This window comes from Elaeis guineensis, chromosome 4 (assembly GCF_000442705.2).
Source record: "Elaeis guineensis isolate ETL-2024a chromosome 4, EG11, whole genome shotgun sequence".
Taxonomy (NCBI): Eukaryota; Viridiplantae; Streptophyta; class Magnoliopsida; order Arecales; family Arecaceae; genus Elaeis; species Elaeis guineensis.
Window position 1 is genome coordinate 23,279,696 of NC_025996.2, and position 21,977 is coordinate 23,301,672.

Below are 21,977 nucleotides of genomic sequence, written 5' to 3' on the forward strand. Positions count from 1 at the left end.
CTAGTTGTTATCAAAAGATTGGCGAGAGAAAAAACTGCGTAGCATAATAAAGCGTGGATAATCATAATTTTTATTTAATAAAAATATGTAATATATCAAAAAAATTAAAAAATATATTTTAACTTTTGAAAAGGTGTAGTCTTTATGTTTCTCTTTCTTAAAATAAAAATTGGAATAATTGAGCTGCATTATAAAAATTGAGGCTTTCGCATGCCTATGGCACGTGGGATGATGCACGCCCCTAGCATTTTTTTCTTCCCAGTGTTTTCTTTTCTTTTTTTTTTTTTTCTTTTTATTGTTGTGTGGTAAAACTTCCCAGTGTCTTGAAGGTACGCACAGTTTCACTGGGTTTCATTGCGTGAAGGAGTAAAGGAAATTATAAAAAGGCATTTTTGATATATTAAAACTAAGAGTTGAAGCTCAGGCATTGAGTCTCTAGATTTACTTCAAAAAATAGAATAACACCAGAAACCATGAAAAGCTCAGGCATTCAGTCCCTAGATTTATGCCAAAAAATAGAACAACACCAAAAACCATGAAAAGCCAGTCATGTATGTTACCAAAAAATAAAAATTGATCTCCAAAGATTTAGAGAAATTATGTGCTACACCAGATACACCATATTAATAGCCTATCACAGGTATAATTCTACGTTATAACTGGAGCCTATAAAAATGAGAAATTCTAATTGACATAGTACACCATTGACGTAATGCATTTGGTGTAAGATATATTTTCTTGCTTAGAAGATATTATGGTTATATATAAGTATAATGAGAACTAGACATCGTAAATATCATATATCTTGCATTTATATTTTAATAGTAGGCTTTTCGTATTAATTTAGGTTCTTTATTTTTGTACAATTAAATAAAGTATCATTATAAGTGATTTAGCAAAAAATCTATGCAAGCAATTAATAAGCAAAACGATCCAATAAACCATAAATAAGAGATGGCATAATTATTAGCATGGAAAATTCTTCAGTGTGAAAAAAAAAAAACCACTACTTATCCAAAAAGAAAAAATCATAGGATCTAGTTCGACCAAAATTTTTTTTATTTGTAATAATAAGATTACAATAGATCCTTTATATTTTGGTTAGAAGCTGCATAAACATTATTAAGATGGATTTTAATAATAAACAACCAAACGAAAGATGGATTCCACCAACTATAGATGCTTGAAATATTCAATAGAAAAGGCTTTTTAAAGATCCAACTATGTAATTTGTAGATCTCAATATTAGAAATAATATAATAATTTTTTTTTCAAAATCAAGATAAAATCAACCAATGTTTTCACCATCGGCCTCCCATTCTTCCGTTTTCCAGCTCCATGATAGCACTCCAACAAGCCAAGGCAATTTTGTGAAAGAAAACTGCCACGCTGTTCCTTTTTTATATTTTAAATGATGTTGAGTCACAAATGAGAAGGGCACCACATCAGCAATTATAAGCTAATAAGCAACAAATCAATTGCACCAGCTTACCAACGCAAGTGGGCATCACGTGTAAGATATGGTAGGGCCTAGCAATTTGTGTGATGGATGAGTCATAACTTGCAACCAGTTCTCCTACGCCACAATGCAAACCTTAAAAAAAAAAAAAAAAAGCCTTACCCCTCAACCACCAGTCATCGTACCCTACCTAGAGTCGTTTCAAATCAGAAAAACAGGGCCTTTTTGGCAACAGCCATATGCAAGTGTAATTAGTTATGATGCATTCCACAACCTGGGGCATCTTATGGATTCACGAGCACTGTATACTTGATCCAATGTCTAGTGTCAGGCTAATAGGAGCATCACTATTTATAGATAGCTATATTTACATATAGCTCAGGAGGTATTTAGTATGGGATGATTAATTTAAAATTAAAGATATTGTGGATAGAAGTGATGAGATTATCATATTTGATTGCATCATAATAATCCTACATGACAGTAATCTTAATTTATTTTTATTTCTTAAATTACTGCCTAACATAATGATGGGATATCTATTCTCGAAGTCGAGAATCCAAGATCACCTCAAGCAGTGATTTTGGGCTGAAATTTAAAGATAAAAATATTTTTTAGTATCGTTTAAAAAAAATTGATATATCAATGTACTATTAATATATTATATTAATTTCATATATATATATATGATATTATATTATATTAATATTATATATTATCATGTTAAATGATAATTCTAAATTAGAATAGAAATATTTTATTATACTTTATATTTATATAAATAAAATTATTTAATATATTACTTCTATTTATCTTATTTTCTAATCAAAATAAAGCATTAATAAGTAGCATATTATAAGTATAAATAAAAATATTAATTTTATAATAACAATTAATATCTTTTTATGGGATTAATAATTTGTAGGGCTAATAAATATATTTTTATAGAATATATTGATAATTAATATATTAATAAATATATTCATATTTTTTTGTAATATATTTTATATTATTAATAAATATATTTTTATAGAATATATGAGGGATAGTTTTTGTATTATATAGCCAATGATTTTGAATTCTTATAGAATACCAAATAAGTACTCGTAGATATCCAGAGATTTTTAATTATTGAACCATGGTCTATTAAATATAGAGAGATCAAATTATCTTAGGATTCAAATCATCGATAATTTTAGATTACCATGGTGATCCCATTTGAGTGACGGAACACCATCTTGGAGTATTTGTCTAGAACAAAGCTCATGCAAGATTGAGAAGTGATCCCACATTGGTTGGGACAATAAGAGTTCAATTCTTCTGCCACTGCTTCCATATTGAATTTTTATTCTTTTGAGAAAAGTTGAAGCTCGCTTCCATACAGAAGTGGCCGGGCCGTGTCCGAACCATGCTGTTCTGTTTAGCCATCTCGGCAATTGCCTATGATACTCCATGTGTTGCCGCTCCCTATCAAGAAGTACCTTATGCCGTCCTCGGCCCTCACCTTCTGAGTTCTAAGCCACTGGGAGGTGTCTTTGCTGTACGTTGGTAGTATTTGGCGATGATGTCGAAAGTGTAACACCCCAGCCCAAAATCATGTCCAGAATCAGCTATGGCCCATAAAAAAAAAAAAAAAAAGAGAGGAAACGGAAGGAGACTTCCGAAGGGAGTCTTCTTCTCCAATGAATCCCGATCGGAGAAGAGTTCTAGGACTCCAAGGATTCCCTATAAATCTCCTTCTCCCCTCTCTCTAAAGGATCCCAGAGCCCAGCCTCCTCTCTTCTTCCTCCCTCTTTCTTTCTCGTTTTACCGATTTTCTTAGACCCGTGCTCACCGAAAATTGGAAACGGAGACACTGCCGGAGCTCGAGGTAAGCCCCTCCCCTTCTTCCTCTCCCTCTTCCCTTTCTCCCCTGGCCCAAGGCCTCGCCGCCGGCCACCGACTTTGTCGAAAATCAATCGCAAAAGAAATCCTCTGTTTTCTGAATTTTCCCTTGATTTTGCCGCCGTTCTTCTCTTCGCTGCCGGCCATCCGCTGCCGGCCACCGCCGGCCGAACCCCATCGCCGGCCGTTGTCGGATCTCCGACCAAGCCGTCGGAGCCCGAGCCATCGAGGGGGGGGACCTCACGGTCTTCCCCTGTTTCAGCCAAGGGAGGCCGCGGGAAGAAAAGAAGAAGAAAAGAAAAGAAAAGAAAAAAAAATAGAAAAATAGAAAAGAAAAAGAAAAAGAAAAAGAAAAAGAAAAGGAAAAAGAGAAAAAGGAAAAGAAAATAAAAAAAAAATAAAAACAAAACAAAAATATAAAAAAAAAAGAAGAAGAGAGAGAATTTTCCTCTCCCTCCTTTCTCTCTCTTTCCTCTCTCCTCTCTCTACCTTCTCTCTTTACATTTTCTCTCTCTAAATTCTCTCTCTAGACTTTTCTCTCTCTTTATGAATTTTATCTCTCTAGAGCCTTTCTCATTCTTTGATTTCATCACAGACCGTAGAATAAACTTGAGATGAAAATAAGATAATCCGAGATTGCTTCGAAATTCATGCAGTAGATCTGATCCTAGTCCGATCCTATTCGAAATTTGTAACACTTGATTCATATTGAGTCACCCTGATAGGACCTCTGATGATCTCGATCATGACTGCCTCATCGAAAAGATACGAAAATTTCTCTCTCCACTTTCTCTCTACTTTCTCTCTCTAGAATTTTCTCTCTCTTCATGAATTTCTCTCTCTAGAAGTCTTATAGGTCAGTGGAGGATCCTGATACATAGATAAGTCTTAATTTTGGTTAATCCGAAGAGAGGTCCTCGATCTGTGTTATTAGGATCGCTTATCGGTAATTTTTTCTATATATAATTTTTATATTTGATCAGGGTTATGAAGAGATACGATTGTCTGTACGTGATATCGAGTGAAATATTTTGTTAAAGAAATTCATAAATCAAAGAAGAACATTGATTTCTGTGGTTGGATCAGTCACCGGTAAAGGTAAGAATCTCTGTACATGATCATCATTATATATGTTATTTTACCGTTGGTTTTATCTCCTTAATTTTGCATCGTTAGATTTGAGATCGATGAATTTGTTATATCTGAGATACTGTTATTTATTTATGTGATTTTGAGCATGAGTATGCTATATCAATACATATGTATCAGCGATTGATGGCATGATTATGTGTATGACATATTTATTACACTGTAAAAGATGAATTGATTAATGAAGTTAAATATTATAGTTTCATGAAAAATAAAAAGAAAGAGAAATATGGTTTGGACTGATCTTGTCATGTAGAATAGCCTGCTAGGAGCTTATGTCTGGGACAGCCCCCACAGACTTATGTGTGGAAGAATCTGATCCGAGAAAGATCATGAATATTTGATCCGAGAAAGATCATGGCCACTTTGATCCGAGAAAGATCATGAATATTTTGATCTGAGGAAGATCACAGAAATTGATCCGAATAAAAGATCGTCGCATGATCCTGGTAGTCCAAAGCCAAAGACAAAGCCAAAGCTAAAGCTAAAGCCAAAAAGAAAGGATTAAAGATGATGTGATAATAGAAGAAAATAGAAAGATAAGACATGAAACAATCGTTGAAAAAAATTGTTTCACTTATTTAACATATGATGATGCATCTTTTTTGATAAAACAGATAATCTATAAATGTTTGCAGTTTTCGGGACAGTGAACATCAACTTTTATGTGTTATTGCTTATCTTTATTTTCAGATTATATTATTATATTGGTGTGATATGGGAATTCTTACTGGGCTGTAAAGCTCACACCCTTTCATCTTTCTTTTCTTCTCAGAGTTACAGGATGCTTATGATTGGCTATGGCCTGGATTTACGGGTGAGCAGAAGGATAGATAAAAGTGTTATAGTATCTGATCAGAGAATTGAAGAAATTTAAATTATAATTATGCAAGATTTTATGAATTATTGTTGAAATAAATTATTATGGTTGATAAGGTTGTAATGATTTAATTTGGCCTTGCATATTCTTTAGGGCTTGCTCTAAGAAGTGTGCAGCCATCACGTATCTGACCCAGGTGTTGGGTTCAGGGCGTGACAGAATGGTATCAGAGCTTAGGTTTAAGATCATCAGAGATTATGAAGAGATATTAAAACTTTATGTAAGATCAATAGGATGTGACAAAGTAGTATCAGAGCTCAAGTTATGATCATTAAGGATTATAATATAAGTGATTTAAATATCATTAAGGATTATAATATAAGTGATTTAAATATCATTAAGGATTATAATATAAGTGATTTAAATATTACAGAGTAATAACAGAGCTTAGGTTATGATCATTGGAGATTACGATATAAATGATTAGGATGTGATAGAATAATATCAAAGCATAGGTTTAAGATCACTAGAGATTATAAAGAGATATTAAAATCTTATGTAAGATCAGTAGGATGTGACAAAGTGGCATCTGAGCTTAGAGCTTAGGTTACGTTTATTTGGAGCCAATGATACATGTGATTAGGATATGACAGAACAGTACTAGAGCCCAGGTTTAAAGTCACTAGGGATTGTCATATAAGTGATATCAAAATTTTGGAATTATAATCAATAGAGTATGATAGATAATATTAGAGTCTGAGGTTATAATCATTAAGGATGTAATAGAATAATATTACAATTTAGGTTATGATCATTAGAGAATATGATTTAAGTGGTATTTAAGCTTAAGATTATAATTATTTGAAATTATGACTTTAGTGATATTTAAACTTAGGTTATGATCATGAGGAACATGATAGATATAAAAGAGAAGATTCAATATTTAGATTTCGAATCAATAGATATTAAGATGAAATTTATGCATAAGTGGCATATGATATCAATAATAGAATTGACGAGTTATATCTTGGATTTCAATTAGTAGGGTGGCCTGAATATAAGAAGAGTTGACCCTGAAAGGAAGCGGGAGGTATTGATATGATGATTTTGGAATGCTAAACTTATATGGATGGAGATCATGATAACTTTTCTGATTTTGATGTTAATTATCTGAGCATTACAAATTTTAAATTTATCAGGAGGAAGTTAGGATATGGTCTAAGAAGAAATTTCATCATATGAGAGAGAAATATTTCTGAACACTGAACCCATAAGAGGATCATATATGAAACTCAATCTTAGATGAAAAATATACTTGAATTTTTATTATGAGAATATGAGATACACATCTTGGTGAAATCTTTGGTTACTCAAAATATCATATTCTGAATATGATTTCTTGATCTTTCAAGTTACATTGAATTTCAAGTCAATAGTTTATTTTTTTAAGTGGATCAAAAGTATTTTAATATTATTGTTAAATTAAAGAAAAAAAAATTATTTTATCAGAATATGATATACAAGGTATAAAAAAATCTTTAATAATTCGTATTACTATCTTTGGATTAGATTTTTTTAATTTTTTTGTGATTGTTGAAGATGGTGAAGTGTAGTAATTATTCAAGTCAAAGTTTGGATTGAACCAAGACATTTTGTTAGTATTAAATTTTGAATGACTTATACAAGGGACAAGATTTTGTATGGATTTATTGATTTATATTAAGGGTTGTGATGAAGGGAGCTCTATAAGAAATAATCAAGTTGATTCTACTTAAGGATGTTGGCTTGAGTTCTTCTAGTTCGTCAAGTTAGGATTAATTCTTTTAAAAAGGAAGATTGATTTAGAAATTATCTAAATGATTGTAAGGTAAATCTAAGGTAAACTTTGATTAATTTTAGATATTTGGATTCTTGAAGAGTGATGAAACTTATGCAATGATTTCAAACATAGGAAGTGGATCAAGATTTAATTTTGATATACTATACCCAAAGGTAGTAAAGATAAAGAAACTTAAAATTTTTGTCCTAAGTCTTATATAAAATTTGAAGGTTGGATCTACCTTTGATTGATCTAACATGCAAGGATATTTTATCTTTGCTAGACTTATATAATTTGATAAATTAAGATCAGAGTGTGCAGCAAAAGCATGGTGGACTAAATTGATTAGAAATATTAATCTTTTAAATCAAAAGATATTATGATGAAATATATTAGTTGCAAATAAGGAAGGATTTTATTGATAATGAAGGAATACTATAAATTTTGATCTAATCTGATCGTAGCCGGATAATTTTGTCAGTAGTTTGCTTCATTATAGATAATGCCAAGAAATTTTAGATATCTCAAGTTTATTAATAGCTTGATAGTTCTGATATTAGTTCAAACTTAGAATATCCTGATATAGATCTCATATTTTTTTAAAATTTAATATTGTTACTTAGACTGATATAGAAGATTGAGGTTTTCTTAAGATGAGAGTCTACATATAAAAATTGTTGGAAGGTCAAGAGAAGAAAGAAATCGATGATTGTGAAGAGTGATCGATGTTTGACCTTTATTTATTTTTCTATCAAGGGTAGTCTGAGATAATTATGAAGTTGAGTGGAATGTATTAGACAAATAATGATGATATATTAATACAAGTCCAAAATATTACAGTTCTTCAAAAAGTTGAGAAATCAATAAGAAGGGATGAGTTTGAGATTTCAAATAATTTTGTTATAACAAAATCATGAAAAATAAAAGACATTATTGTAAGCTTGAGAATGACATGAAGAATGTATACTTTGAAATATATCTCAAACAACATAACTTAATTTCGAGGACGAAATTATTTGAAGGGGGGAGAATGTAACACCCCGGCCCAAAATCGGGCCCAGAATCAGCCACGGCCCATAAAAAAAAAAAAAGAGGAGAAACGGAAGGAGACTCCCAAAGGGAGTCTTCTTCTCCGATGAATCCTGATCAGATAAGAGTTCTAGGACTCCAAGGATTCCCTATAAATCCCCTTCTCCCCTCCTTCCAAAGGATCCCAGAGCCCGGCCTCCTCTCTTCTTCCTCCCTCTTTCTTTCTCGTTTTACCGATTTTTTTAGACCCGTGCTCACCGAAAATTGGAAATGGAGACACTACCGGAGCTCGAGATAAGCCCCTCTCCTTCTTCCTCTCTCTCTTCTCTTTCTCCCCTGGTCCAAGATCTCGCCGCCGGCCACCGACTTTGTCAAAAATCAATCACAAAAATTTTTTTTATTTTTTAAATTTTTTTTTTGATTTTGCCATCGTTCTCCTCTTCGCTGCTACCGGCCAAAATTTTCGGAAAAAAACAAAGGGAGCACCCAAGATATCCAAAGCATTGGGCAACCAGTGGGCATCGTCCGAATGACATGCCGGGCTCCATGCAGCCTCTTTGGCGAAAATTTATGACTTAAAACTTTATCTTCATTATATATATATATATATATATATATATATATATATATGAGGTTAATATCCCTATGTGTTGATTGTATATGTCATACCGTAGTAGTCATATCTCCTAAATATAGTTGTATGATTTGTCGAGAGAATCAAAGGGTGATTTAGTGATTTTCATCACATAATTGATTACATGTATTGAATTTTGTTGGAAGGTTTTTCGGAAGAATAAAGAAGGGATTTTTTATCACATGAGATTGTATGATGTTCATCACCTTCCAACTCTCAATATTTATCTGAAAACGGCAAATGAAGAATGTCTTCTAATAACGTTTTGTAATCATGAACAGACCCATCATAAAAATTAAATTTAATAGTTCGTCTAGTAATCGTTTGCAAAGTAAAGATTATCATGAGACATTCATAATTACTATTCAAGATACTTCATGCTGTATTCAACTTACCAAGGAAAGCATGCATGGTTCTGAATACGGAAGACCGTGGTCATCCGTTCTACTTCCGAACATTTGATATTGGCTACAATTTTATAGGATGTCACGTCTCTCCTCAAACATATGTACATGTTTCCGATATGCTTGCTAAGCATATATAGGGAATCTATATCAAACGGTTCCAAATTTAAATGAGCTCTTGAAAAACAAATCAAACAAGTTTTGCTTATCTTTTTTTTTTTAAAAAAAATTATGTATTAATCTTCATTTCATTAAAGTTCTTTTTGACAACATCATGGCATTAATTCATTTTCAACACTCTACTCCCTTGGTGATGCCAAGTTGCTCATGCCACAACTACGCAACTAGTTATGATCTACTTTTAAAATTGATTGATCATAAACTTAAATTTAAATCTTCTTCTTAGACTTTGTTTCCAAAGGTATTACACAATCTTCTAGTAAAATGATATCTACCCATGTCCAATCAAGGTAATTAAGTTAAAAGTAATTAGCATTTTTAGTTGGAGGAAATTAGGCTCTGCAATAAAAATGGGAATGAGCAACTTTCATTCCAACTTTTAGTGGGGCAAGTGCTGTTCCAATTTCAGAAGAGAATGAAAATGCTCCAATCCTCTAAAATCCAATCTCTATTCTTCCATAATATTTAAAATCCATTTCAATTCTGATTCCATTTACGAATCAAACGTTTAGAGGAATATGACCATTTTGATTCTTATTTCAATTTATTCTAATTCCAATTTCATACTATCACGAACCAAACGCATCTACATATGTCAATAAAGTCTACAAAAGGGCAAGGACACTGCATACTTTCTTCTTCAGAAGATGGAGCATTTGGTGAAGCAATTGCACCACAGGTGGAGACAGTAAACAATTCTAAGTCTACTCAAAAAGTTTAAGCACTTCTAAGAACCCATTAGTTGGACTAGAAGCCTTCTGCAGCACATTCACTAGAAAGAGACTACCATCAAGAAAACTCGAATCTTCTTGAGTAATGTCACGCGGGCAATCATTTCATGCACACAAAAAGTTCCCTGCCATGTGGCATGACAATAAAATTTACGGGAATTTGATATGATAAACATACGCTTGGAGCTGTGCTCCATTGCCAAGCCAGTATTAGTGGGATCCGATAAATTTTTGTGCCCACAAAATTAAATGGGTGGTCCAAAGCATGTCTCCTGAATCTCAGGCATGTCTGCTAGTTAGATGGTTCCATGTTAGTTTGATTAAGTTTCTTCCTGATATTGCTTTCTTGGAAATAGCAATTTTATCTGAAGTATCAGCCACTTTGTGACTTATTTATGAGTTTTCTCTTGGTCAAATGATTTTATGAATTATTCTTGGGAATTGAATTAGCCAATAATTATTCAATACTTAGGAACTATTCATTAAGTTTGTTCTAGAAACAGAAACGGCTTGCAAATCACTCAATTAGTAAACGAAAGCTAGTTGTGGTGGTTAGTGTGGTTTTGCAAATTTTTGTGCACCTTGTTCCTCATATGCTTTCTTTACAAGAAGAAATATAAGAGTATATTAAATTTTACGTATTTCTGTTTTTGTTACTGTCTAATGTGTACCAAATTCGGTAAAAATAATTAACAATTATTTTGAATCCTTAAACTTTGGCTCTTCCCCGACTCCAGACTTGTACCTATGAGAGTGGCTTCTTGATCTTTCTTTCCATTTTTTTGGATTAAATGGCTTCTTGATCTTTCATATCAATGCAAATCTGGTTTCTTTCTAAGGAAATAATGGGGGGCAAATATTTACCACCATCTTGTTGCCATCTATCACCAAAATGTTAATTACGTTGCTTTAAAGGCAGAGATCACCATTTAAGAAATAAATTATTGACTAATCAATTAAAATCAAACATTTAAACTACAACGGAAAGTATCGACATTTCATATATTGCCTCCCGTGCAATCCGAACCAAGAACTACTATGAATTCTATGTGATGCTTCAAAAAATTCTGCAAAAGTTCTATAGTGGGGCATCTCTATTCGGTGAAAACATCGAAGGGGCATGCTAACTTAGGGCAAAGTTTAAAATCAATGATTCATCTTACAATACAACTATGAGTCTCTTTATTGGTTTTCTCTATTAAAGAAATCTGTGTCAGCTTTTACTACTAATCATTTATATCTGTAGTCTGGTAAAATATTATTTTCTATACTTTAGGATGATATTTTTCTTTTCTATTTAGATTGTTCCAATATTTTTTTTTTCAGCGGTGTGTAATTTTAAAGACAGTTAGCTCTTTATAAATATATACATATTTTTTAATAAAGATGGATAGCCGATCTATTCCAACCTTACCTACTTATCAAAAAAAAAAAAAAATTACAATGACTGAAATGCAATTGACCCAAAAATCTTAAGCTAACAGGATAAAGATTATACGACATAATCGACATGCAGCTCTTCTCAAACGGTCATTCCTAGCTTATTGAGACTACGAATATACACACGATTATACAGACCTCATTCACCGGGAGGAAAGCAATATGGATAACTTATAACAAGAAAATTTATGAAAACGGTAAAAAGATGTTTGAAAGAAAATTCCGATGTGGCCTTTTTTTTTTTTTTTTTATTGGTTTTATTTGTAGCATGCATGGTAGATTATCTATCCAAGAATTTCTTCAAACCATTCTTCTCCCCAGCCTTTCGGATATCCGGATTGATGCCCCCTTCTGCTCTTATCGTGATTGTGCAGCTCGAAAGACAGATCACCAGGATCCGCCTTTTGTTTAGCCATTCCATGGTGGCGGCGTTGGAAAAGCTAGTCACCATCGAAGACGCCATCTCTTTACCGAATTATTTGCTCGCTCCTCTCTTCTGGTCTTTCGGGCGCGGGGCAGCCGATCGGTGGTCTTGGTATATGGGAGATGAGATGAAGTGGAGCCACTTCTTTTTGAAGGGGTTTCTGGGAGAAACACCAGCTTTTCTTCGGGATTTGGGAGGACGATGGATTTGTTGACCGGTTGCTAACTCAGATTATGTACCTGGAAATGTCATTCAGCTGGTTTTGTATTCTCGATGCGAGTTTTGTATTTCAACCGTGAATTGTGCCACATAATGAAGCAATGCGGATGGTGAAAGGCGGTGGAGAGCATTGACCATCTTTGCTCTTTCCTTGCTTTTCGATAGAGGAACCTGGACATCCAAGGAAAAGGCGAGAGGAAAACCGTATTCGTAAATGCTATGACACTCTAGTCTACATTGGTGGACGCTTGGGTCATGTGTCTGGAATCCGGAACCTCTGCGATGCCTGCTTTGCACCCCAAAGAACTGCATGTACCGGGATAGCCACCACGTCGCCCATCTCCAAGACTGATAGCGGTGCTTACCAGGGCGGGTTGCTAATTGGTGGCGTTATTGACCTACAAATTGGCCCAAAGCGGCCCCTAAGCACACAAACCCACCATGTACCACGACGACCACACCAATCCCCTCATCATACGTGCCAAGTCCATGTGTCGCTCGGCAGGTCTGACCTGTGTGCTGGTTAGCACTACTTTATATCCCGAGGGCCAAATCCAGCCCATCATATGAACCTGGCCTAAGGTGCGAGGCCTGCCCCCACCCCTTTTGCGAATGCCAGGCCCCGGTCAGATCCGGCTCATTACAGGCTCAATTGGACCTTAGGAATTAAACTTTTTGGGCCTGGGTCTTTTTTCTGTATTTATGCAACCATCAGGCTGGCCCAGCCCATTGACGGACCAACTGAATATAAGGCTCTATCAACGTAGCATCGGACTCTCCAGAGTTTGTTTAAAGCCATTTTTGTTTGTGGAGACCTAAAACCTAGCATAGAAAGCATGCCGGTCTCATGATGCCTTCTTGTGGCCCACCTTAAATTAGGTATGTCACCATTGCAGATGGTTTTAGTAGAAAAGAAGAGACAGAATAGTCCACGCCCTCTCAAGACAGCTAAGGCTTCATGAGTGGATGGATAAGTCCAAGAGCAAAAGCAGTTAGAGTGACTTATTTTGAGTGATTTTTCCGAGAATCATCTCGTGTTTTGTCTATAAGCAGCATCAGACAATAAAAAGGCCTCCAACCCACAGTGGCCCCGCTATGAGTTTACATCCAACACGGCCTTCTTCTAGCAAGGCCCACAAGAGCGGTGGTCATAAGTAATCTACATGGGACGTATCCACTCTCACGAGGCTTTGGAATGATAATTGATGAGCTCTCAAGTAGACTGAGTGGCCTAAGTTGGCTCTAATCATGGGAGCCCAAAATCCATCCGATAAGGTTGTGCAAGGTCTGGCTGTCATGGCGAATGCTTACAAGTGGATTAGCTGATAAAATGTCAGGTTGGCATCTCTAGAAGAAGGTGCAATCCTGCTCTGAGGGGCCCTTCTGCTCTCAAGCACAAATTTAAACGGGGCTCTTAACAAATAAAGGATTAGTGGCAAAGTTTTTAGACCGCAAAATCTCCGCCAACTTTGGGGATGGTGAGCATAGAGGTTGGCCAATATGAAAATTGGAAAAACTGGAAAGCAGGGTATTTTGAGAGCTCTGACAGGATCCAAGAGATTCCTTTTAAGAGATTAGTCTAAATGTTTCATAACTAAAAGTTAATTTAAATTTGTTCTTTTCTCTCAGCAAAATTTATTCAATATTGTAAAAAAAATGATTAGGAAATCTCTTAATTGATATATTGGCGCATGTCAAAACATCGATCCCCACAAACAAAGACCTGGAGTCAATATATGCATCTTAATACTCAATAGGTCATACTCAGGCAAACTGATACCTTAGCCGAGATGGAAACTTCGAGTAAGATTAAGCACCTATATGCCTTTTTACCAAGAAGAAACGAGCATATGGCTGCAATAAGATGGGAAGAGTGAACGTGCGATGCTTAAAAAAATAAAAACGTTAAAGATCACTGTTCACCAGAGATTGATTGAGTGTAGACAAGGCTTGAACATTAACATCCCTAATCTTACCATGTTTGGCACCAATCTTCGACTGTTACATCATGATTGAACTGAGCGGTTATCATTAGCAGATGATTGATAGCAGTACTTATAGCACTTTTTTATTCTGTTCCAACCAAGTAGGCCGATCAAATCATGAGTCTCTCGAATCCATGGTAGCTGGAAAGATCACTTTGTTGTGCTTCTTACTCCCTCTATTTCTAATCCAACGAGGAGCCTAAGTTCAGACTGACTCCAAATCATGCATGTTCGAGCTAGTTTCAGGTTAAGCCTTGTCCAAGGCTAGGCTAAATTAGTTCCTAGAGAGCTAGTTCCTAAAGGTTGGTGTTTCAATGGATTAAACTACCAACGGAACAAAAATCTGTATGAAGTATTCAATGCTCCTAATATGATATTAGACTGCTTTTCATTCATTGTTTGTGAATTTAAGCATGTCTTTACCGTGCCCTTGAGCATGCTTTTGGGACCTCTGGATTTCTAAATCCTCACCCTTGCTTAGATGACAATGTTTTTATGAGAAATTATGGATGCATGAGGGTATCTACGACGGATATTATTGGGAAGACAGCTCTAGCAAATGCACGGTCGACACAAAAATCTGCAGATGTTAAAGAAGTTCTTGCACAGGGTGCACCAGAATGACAAACTCACGGACTATTCGATTTTTCTAGATATAATCATAACCAAATAAGAATGGCACCTCTTTTGCAAATATGAAAATACATAGGATTATACCAATAATTTTATTCTTCATTATTCTTTTTTATACATAAACTTTTGGCTAATGCTCTAATTATGCCCTAAACTTAAATAAGACTATATCAATATTTTTAGATACATGAAGAATGTGATTGCCACTGTATGCGCAGAATAAATAATTGTTCCTTATATCTTAATTGACAAAGAATAAGCTTGGATTTTTAACTAGAATCGGAGAGAAAGGAAACATATATCCAGTTTGGTGCGTCTAGCTAGTAATTCTTTTCCATAGCCAATGGATCGACGATCTCGATCAATGCAGTCTTACCCCATTCGATTAATTTTAAATTTTCATTCATTCCCTTATCCTTTTATTGGGCAGATACGCCGTCAAAAAATTATACCGCGTATAGTGTACCAGCTCAGTGGTATATCAGGAAAATAATATTCTGCCATATGGAAATTCTAGCCACCTCACTTGGCCGTATCTATTTGGAGGTATGAGGCGGTGGGCTCCTGGATCGAAGGCAAAGGCAGAAGTAGTGGTCCAAATTTTTTCCCTCCATTGGGCTCAAGAGAGAGGGTGGAGCTGGTGCCGCTGCTGGGATGATCTAGCGGGATATTATTTGCCTAATGTCTAAAAATATGATACATAAAAAAAAAAAATTAGTATTTTGATTGGTCATAAAAAAAATAATTTATTTTAAAATAACTTATATCTGATTAAGCATTCATTTTTCTAGAAAAATTATGTAAAAAATTATTATATCCTTTATAGATATAACACCGTATATTTTTGCTCTCAAACTTTATATAAATATTAATACAATATTTATATAAATATAATATAATATAACATTATATCATAATAATTTATTATATTAATATAATATAAATATATAAATATTCTATTAATAATTTTATTAATATAATATTAATATATAAATGATTATTTTAATATAACATTAATATAATGTTAATATTTTAATAAAATATTTATTAATATAAATATTATATAACTACTATAATAATATTAATATATTATACTATAATATTAATGTTAATAGCAATATGAGTATTAATTTATTATATTTGTATTGGTATAATCATTAACATAATATTATATTAATATAAAATATAATATATTAATATTGTATTAATATAACATTTTATGTATTTTGATATAATATTATATTAATATAACTATTAAAATTATATTTATATTATATTATATTATATTTCTATAAAAGGATAGTATTTAAATGGTATTCTCTGAGAAAAAAATATCTCGAATTCCCATAGAATTTCAAAAACCCATCTTCCTCATAGATTTTTCTTTCTCACGAAACATAGGGATTGTAATACCATAAAAAACTTTTTTTTTCAATTTCTCTCCTTTGAAAACTCTAATCAAATAGAAAGGATTTTTCTGCTTCCTAGGAATCATATTTTCATCCGTCTAATTCAAATGAACCAAACGAGTCCTAGGATATAATTTATCTAAATGAACAGTGTAATAAGGTACAAGCAGATTTGGCTTATGCTTTAAGTCATATTTCTGGGTGAGACAATCTACAGTCATCGCCAGCTTAATAGTTAAAGAGTGAAATAACCCTTTTGCTAGCGTCCAATCTCGACATGAAACAAACTAACCCACCTAACAACAACTGACGGGAGTTGGCCAGATACGTAGGCATACAAACAACATGTCACCCTGGTGGAAGACAGGAAGATTGGAGGGTTAAAAAATCAATAGAATGCCTAACTTACATAAGAAAAGGTGCAAATAATACCAAATAAATTGATAACTAGATCTGATTATTTTAAAGTACTTAAATATGGATTCGAATTAGGTTTCTGGTAATTTTATTGGACCAAATTCTGATCGTGTATATAAGATCCAACTTTTTATCGGACTCGAACTCCAAAGCCTAATAATCCGAATGCATATACATAAATTTTATATATATTGCGGTCAATTCCCTCGTCGTATGATCGTCAGGAACGAGTACCTGCAAAAAAAAGTCCACACTGATCGGAGATGCCACCGGCGGAGATCCTCCGACGGTCAGGTCAGAGAGGAGACTAGGCAACAGTAGAGAGGAATCAGAGGACTCAACGGTGGAGAGAGAGAAAGGAACCCCCCATAAGCTGCTGTCTTACCTCGTTTTATAGTAGGAGGTGGTATGGTCCCGCCGTCGGTGATGTAGACAACTGAAGAGTTGTTAAATCATCGGGGATTGTCATGTCGTTGTCAAGCTGACAGGTCCTAGAAATTAATTCTCGTCCTTGGTGGGACAGCGTCCCAAGTTCCTGGCAGGACAACGCCCCCTGACGGTTGCACGACATGTCCTTGACTGGACTGCAGCCCATGCCGCTCGTTCGGCATCCAGAAGGGCCGTTGGTGTTGTCCGTCGTCAGACGGACAAAGTCGGTCGGTCCATCCTCGAGGATGGATCGGCATCGAAACCCATAAGTGAGTCGGGGTTGGTGAATCGGCATCGGAGATGGATCGACATCGAGATCCGTCGGTGAATCGGCATCAGGACCCATCGGTATATCCCAACAATATACATTATACATAAATATAAAAATATAAATAGAATTGGCTATATGACTAGTATTGTTTGTTTTTATATTCATACATATGTGCTACGTACATATATTCTTTTTGCATATTTTTCCTTAACTATTTCAACTCTGAAATACTAATTACTGGAACTTAGATTTTAATTATATTCAGTCTAATTAAATGTAAATAAAAATTAAAATTTATTTCAAAAGTGTCCAGAATTTTTTAACTAAATCAATCATTCACTTCGACACGGCGCTTGCTTTCTAGCACACTCTCCAACAGCTTTACAACAGCTTCGTTATATAGATTACTGTGATAAGAGCTCTTTCAATATTGAAAAATTTGTTAATGATTGACCAGTAAGCCACTAAAATCATGTGAATTAACGCACCAAAAAAAAAAAAAAAACAAAATTTGAACTCAAATCCAACTACTAATCAAGTTCGGAGGAAGTTTAAAGCTCATTCATTTTAATAGATCCAAACTTGAATCAGAAATCCATTTTCCTCATCAAACTACGACAAGGATATTTATACCCAAAAAAAAAAATACACCTACGATAAGGATTCAACAGCCAGAAACTATTCTTCCACCTTTTTGACTTTGACGACAGCCAGTCAAACGGCCATCATACAATAAACAATCTGGTACCATCGTTGAATATTAAGAACCAGGAGCGCTATTTGCTGCTCTGCCATTTAGTCATGGGCCAGGAGATCCTGTCTAGTTTTCGAATATTTTATTTTAAAACTCAGATGTATCTATTCTTGTTTAACTTAAATAGTCCGATGTACAACACAAAAAAAAAAAAAAAAAAAAAACCCAACAGAGTGGAGCTTCCACCGAATCAACGGGCCGGCCACTACCATCAAATAATTAACAAAACATGCCAGACTTCTTAGTTCATCATCAAACCATAAAAATAATGATAACAAGCTGAGTTAAATGCTGTCAAAACAGTGTACTTGAAAAGCTAAAATTATTTAATGTTAGCACTGCAAGGAATAACCGAATAAGCAAATGACAGCGTGAGGCCCGGAAGATACGAGGATTAAATAAAAACGAAGCGCCTCCTCAGCCCCGCGACGCGCCGCGCGTGTTCCCGCCGCCCCACCTTCCCCAAAACCACCTTAAAAAGGGAGCTGAAGAGACCCGTCAGAGAAGCGTGGAGTACTTGTGGGCCCACCCCACCGTCCAAGGCACACACAAATGGCCCCCCGTCTGGTCACGCCATTGCTGCCACCTACACTCCCAAATTCCGTCTACCCATCCATTCCAAAGCTTCTAACTGTTTTTATTTCTTCAAAAATATATATAAAAAACAAAATTAAAAAATTTACACCCCTCTAGAAGCCTTTTTTTTTTTTTTTCCCCCTCCGGAAGAAGGAAAAAAATAATAAGGAACAGCATAATAATCATACAGCCGTTCGCTTCTGCCACATCTCCATGGAAACCCAGTAAACACGAGTGACAAGAGCTAGAAGAAGAAAAGGTTTCTTTCAGCTAGCCACGAACTTAGCTCCCAGAATAAGAAATCAAAAATATAAAAGAAGAACAAAGAAATATAAAAGACCAAATCCATGTGCCATACCAAGTCCGAAACAAAACCAGCATCACCATCATCTCTCAACTAACAAAAAGAAAAAAAAAAAAATCAACTAACCAACCAGAGAGAAAACAAAGAAAGCAAGCGGTGTTGAACGGATGTGACGGTCCTTCACTCGCTTAAAACCACTTGAGACTCCAATCAGATGCTATAAGCTGCTCCCAAGAAGGAAGCCAGCGCCAACAACGCGGAGACCGACACCGCTAGGGTTCCAAGTGGCCTCGCAGCACCAGACTTCTCGTCCGCCGCCTTGTCCGCGGCAGACTCCGGAGATCCCACCGGCGACGCCCCGGGGGCGGACGTCGGCGGGGCCGGCGGGGACAGAGGCATCGGCGAGGGCGCCTTGGCCTTCGGGGCGGGTGCGGGAGCCTCCTTGACCGGGCCAGGGCAGAGGCGGGTGCCGAGGATGGCGTCAGCGCCACGGGTCCCGGTGCTGGCGCCGGCGCGCCGCCGAAGAGCTCGGAAGGGAGGAGGAGGTTGTCTACGGTGAGGACGCAGACGGGGGTGTCGTCGAGGACGGTGCTGGCGACGCGGGAGGTGTCGACGCCGGTGTCGAGGGAGACGTCGTCGCCACGGGAGACGACGGAGAAGTCGTACTTGCCGGCGCCGCTGGATGCCATGGTGGCGATCCGGCCCTTAGCGATCTTGAGGGAGGCCTTAGGGGTGTAGGTGGGGAGGGCGTGGTACTGGAGGAGGGTGACGAGCTCGGCGCTGGAGAGGGAGCTGAGATCGGGGACTCCGGGGCTTTAAAGGCCTCGTCGTTGGGGGCGAAGAGGGTGAGGCCTTTGTCCATGGCGGACTGGAAGATCTTGAGGACGCCGGAGGAGACCACGAGGGAGGCGAAGGTCTTGCAGCCAGCCTTCTCGAGGAGGGCGGTGAGGTTGGAGGCAGCAGCCGAGGGGGCGTCGAGGAGACCCGGGAAGACGATGGGTGCAGAGATCTCGAGGACGGAGAGGTTGTAGGGGACCTGGCGGACGGATTTCGTATAGGAGGAGTCGAACTTGGAGCCGGGGGTGGCGGCGGCGAAGGCGACGCGGCCGCCGCGGAGGTTGGTGATGTTGACGAAGCCGGAGTTGCCGGTGGCGTCGCCGGTGGTCTGGTAGAGGGTGGTGGTGAGGGCAGAGCCGTGGGAAGGTCGTGGAGCTTCTGGGGGTCGAAGTAGTCGAGGAGGGTGAGGAGACGGAGGGCGTTCTTGATGCCGGCCAGGGACTGCTTGGCCGCGAGGGCGGACATGGCGGCGTTGGGGAGGACAAGGCATGTCACCGTCTCCCGGGAGTTGATCTCATCGCACACCTTCGTCTGGCTCAGGTAGCTGTTGTACAGCGAGTACTCCGGAAACCCATCCAAGATCGCCGTTATGTTGTGCCCATCGCCCGCGGCCAACGAAACCATGAAGGCGAACAGCAAAGGTAGCAGGAGATAAGCCATTGGGGGACTCTTATGCGTCTTAGCTAGTGTCTGCTGATACTACTGATGCTCTTCTTTCTTCTCTACCACACCCTCACTCTCTAGCTCCCTGATACGACTATGGAGCTGGGCAGTTGGTGGGAGGCAGTGAGGAAGGGAGAGAGAATACTAGGCAGAATAAAAGGCAGGAGTGGGGTTAAAGTAACCCTGGTTACTAGATAACCAGGGTTTGAGAGGAGGTTTAGAAAGACGGGGGAGAGGAAGGGCGCTGCGAGATGTTTGCATGTGCCGTTGCCGAAAGGGGAGGAGGCCGGCGTAGGTATAGGGGATCGAGCCGTTGGGGGTGGATGCTAGTACTTTCAAGACTCGGTACGTGGATTTGTATGCGGGTGCTTGAATCGCTCTCCTCGTACGCCAATCAGACGGCTGATGGTTTCCCGCATAGAACATCCTTTTTCGGTAAAGTTCCCGTATGGAACTTCCTGCTAAAGCCTCGCTGTACGTCGATGGTGGGAGGACGATTGGTCACGGCTGCTTTCTTTTCCCTTTTTTCTGGGGAACTCCCGGGTATGGTCACCTCCCATCGAGTCGGTAATGCACTGGATGGGCGAGGGGGAGGTAGAGTGCAGGTTTACATAATTTTTGTAGTTGAGCATATATAACTGCATACGATAAGAGTAACGACGGACACATTTTTGTGGTGGCTAAATTCTGAAGGTTTCGATTATTTAGCAGTTTCTATTAGAAATCCTAGGGATAAGTTCTGCAACACAAATTAGACTTTTTTTCAGCAATGGGTAATAGGCAAGAATCTTATTCCTACTTTGCCATGTTTTTTCTTTTAATTTTTAATTGTTTTTGGTTGGGTGAGTGGGTCCATGTCTTTTTCTTGTATCCTGTTAACGTATATGTGATACGAAGCGAAAATATGGAGAATCATGGGAGGAGGAGGGAAAGGTGAGCGTGACAAGTGGACCGTTCGAGAAGGTGGCTTCCAAAGCAGCACTTTTCATTTCAATGTTATAGTTTAGAAGAACAAACAGAACATGGATGTACTTGATTCAGTTGATTGGCTCCGTGGAAAGTAGGAAGTGCGGTGGGGTGGTCGTCCAGCCCGGCACAGGCCTGTCGTGCCGCGGATTTTGAAGAGCAAACCATGTTTGTATACTTTCTCTGCTTATACCTTTCAGATCTTTTAAAATCAAATGAGTGATCTGATGCTGACCGCATCCAAGTCAAGGAGGAAGCACCTCGGATGTTACTGATCTATTGATCTCGACCATAGATGAGGTAAAATCGTGATCAGATGAGATCAACATTTCTAGCGGTGGTTACATCCGGAAATGATACCAAATTGCAATGGCACAAATGAGACATATGAGACCGTCGAATGACAGCTCATCTGGCCATGTATATCACATAGGGTGTAATCTTCATGGATATATATGATCGCTGCTCCTTATAGAATCATCCTTCTGCCTCTCTCTATATATGTACAGGAAATGGAGGATCTTGCGCATGCTCTCAAGCC

General features: G+C 37.3%; 1 protein-coding gene across 1 annotated transcript; it reads right to left on the bottom strand.

Moving 5' to 3' along the window:
• Positions 1 to 18,353: 18,353 nt before the first annotated feature.
• LOC105043361 (fasciclin-like arabinogalactan protein 10) lies at positions 18,354 to 20,754 on the bottom strand. The gene is given in 4 exon segments (XM_010920883.4): positions 18,354 to 19,420; positions 19,423 to 19,781; positions 19,784 to 20,170; positions 20,173 to 20,754. Coding segments are annotated over 4 exon segments (1,281 nt in total). The 5' UTR covers positions 20,468 to 20,754; the 3' UTR covers positions 18,354 to 19,180.
• Positions 20,755 to 21,977: the final 1,223 nt, after the last annotated feature.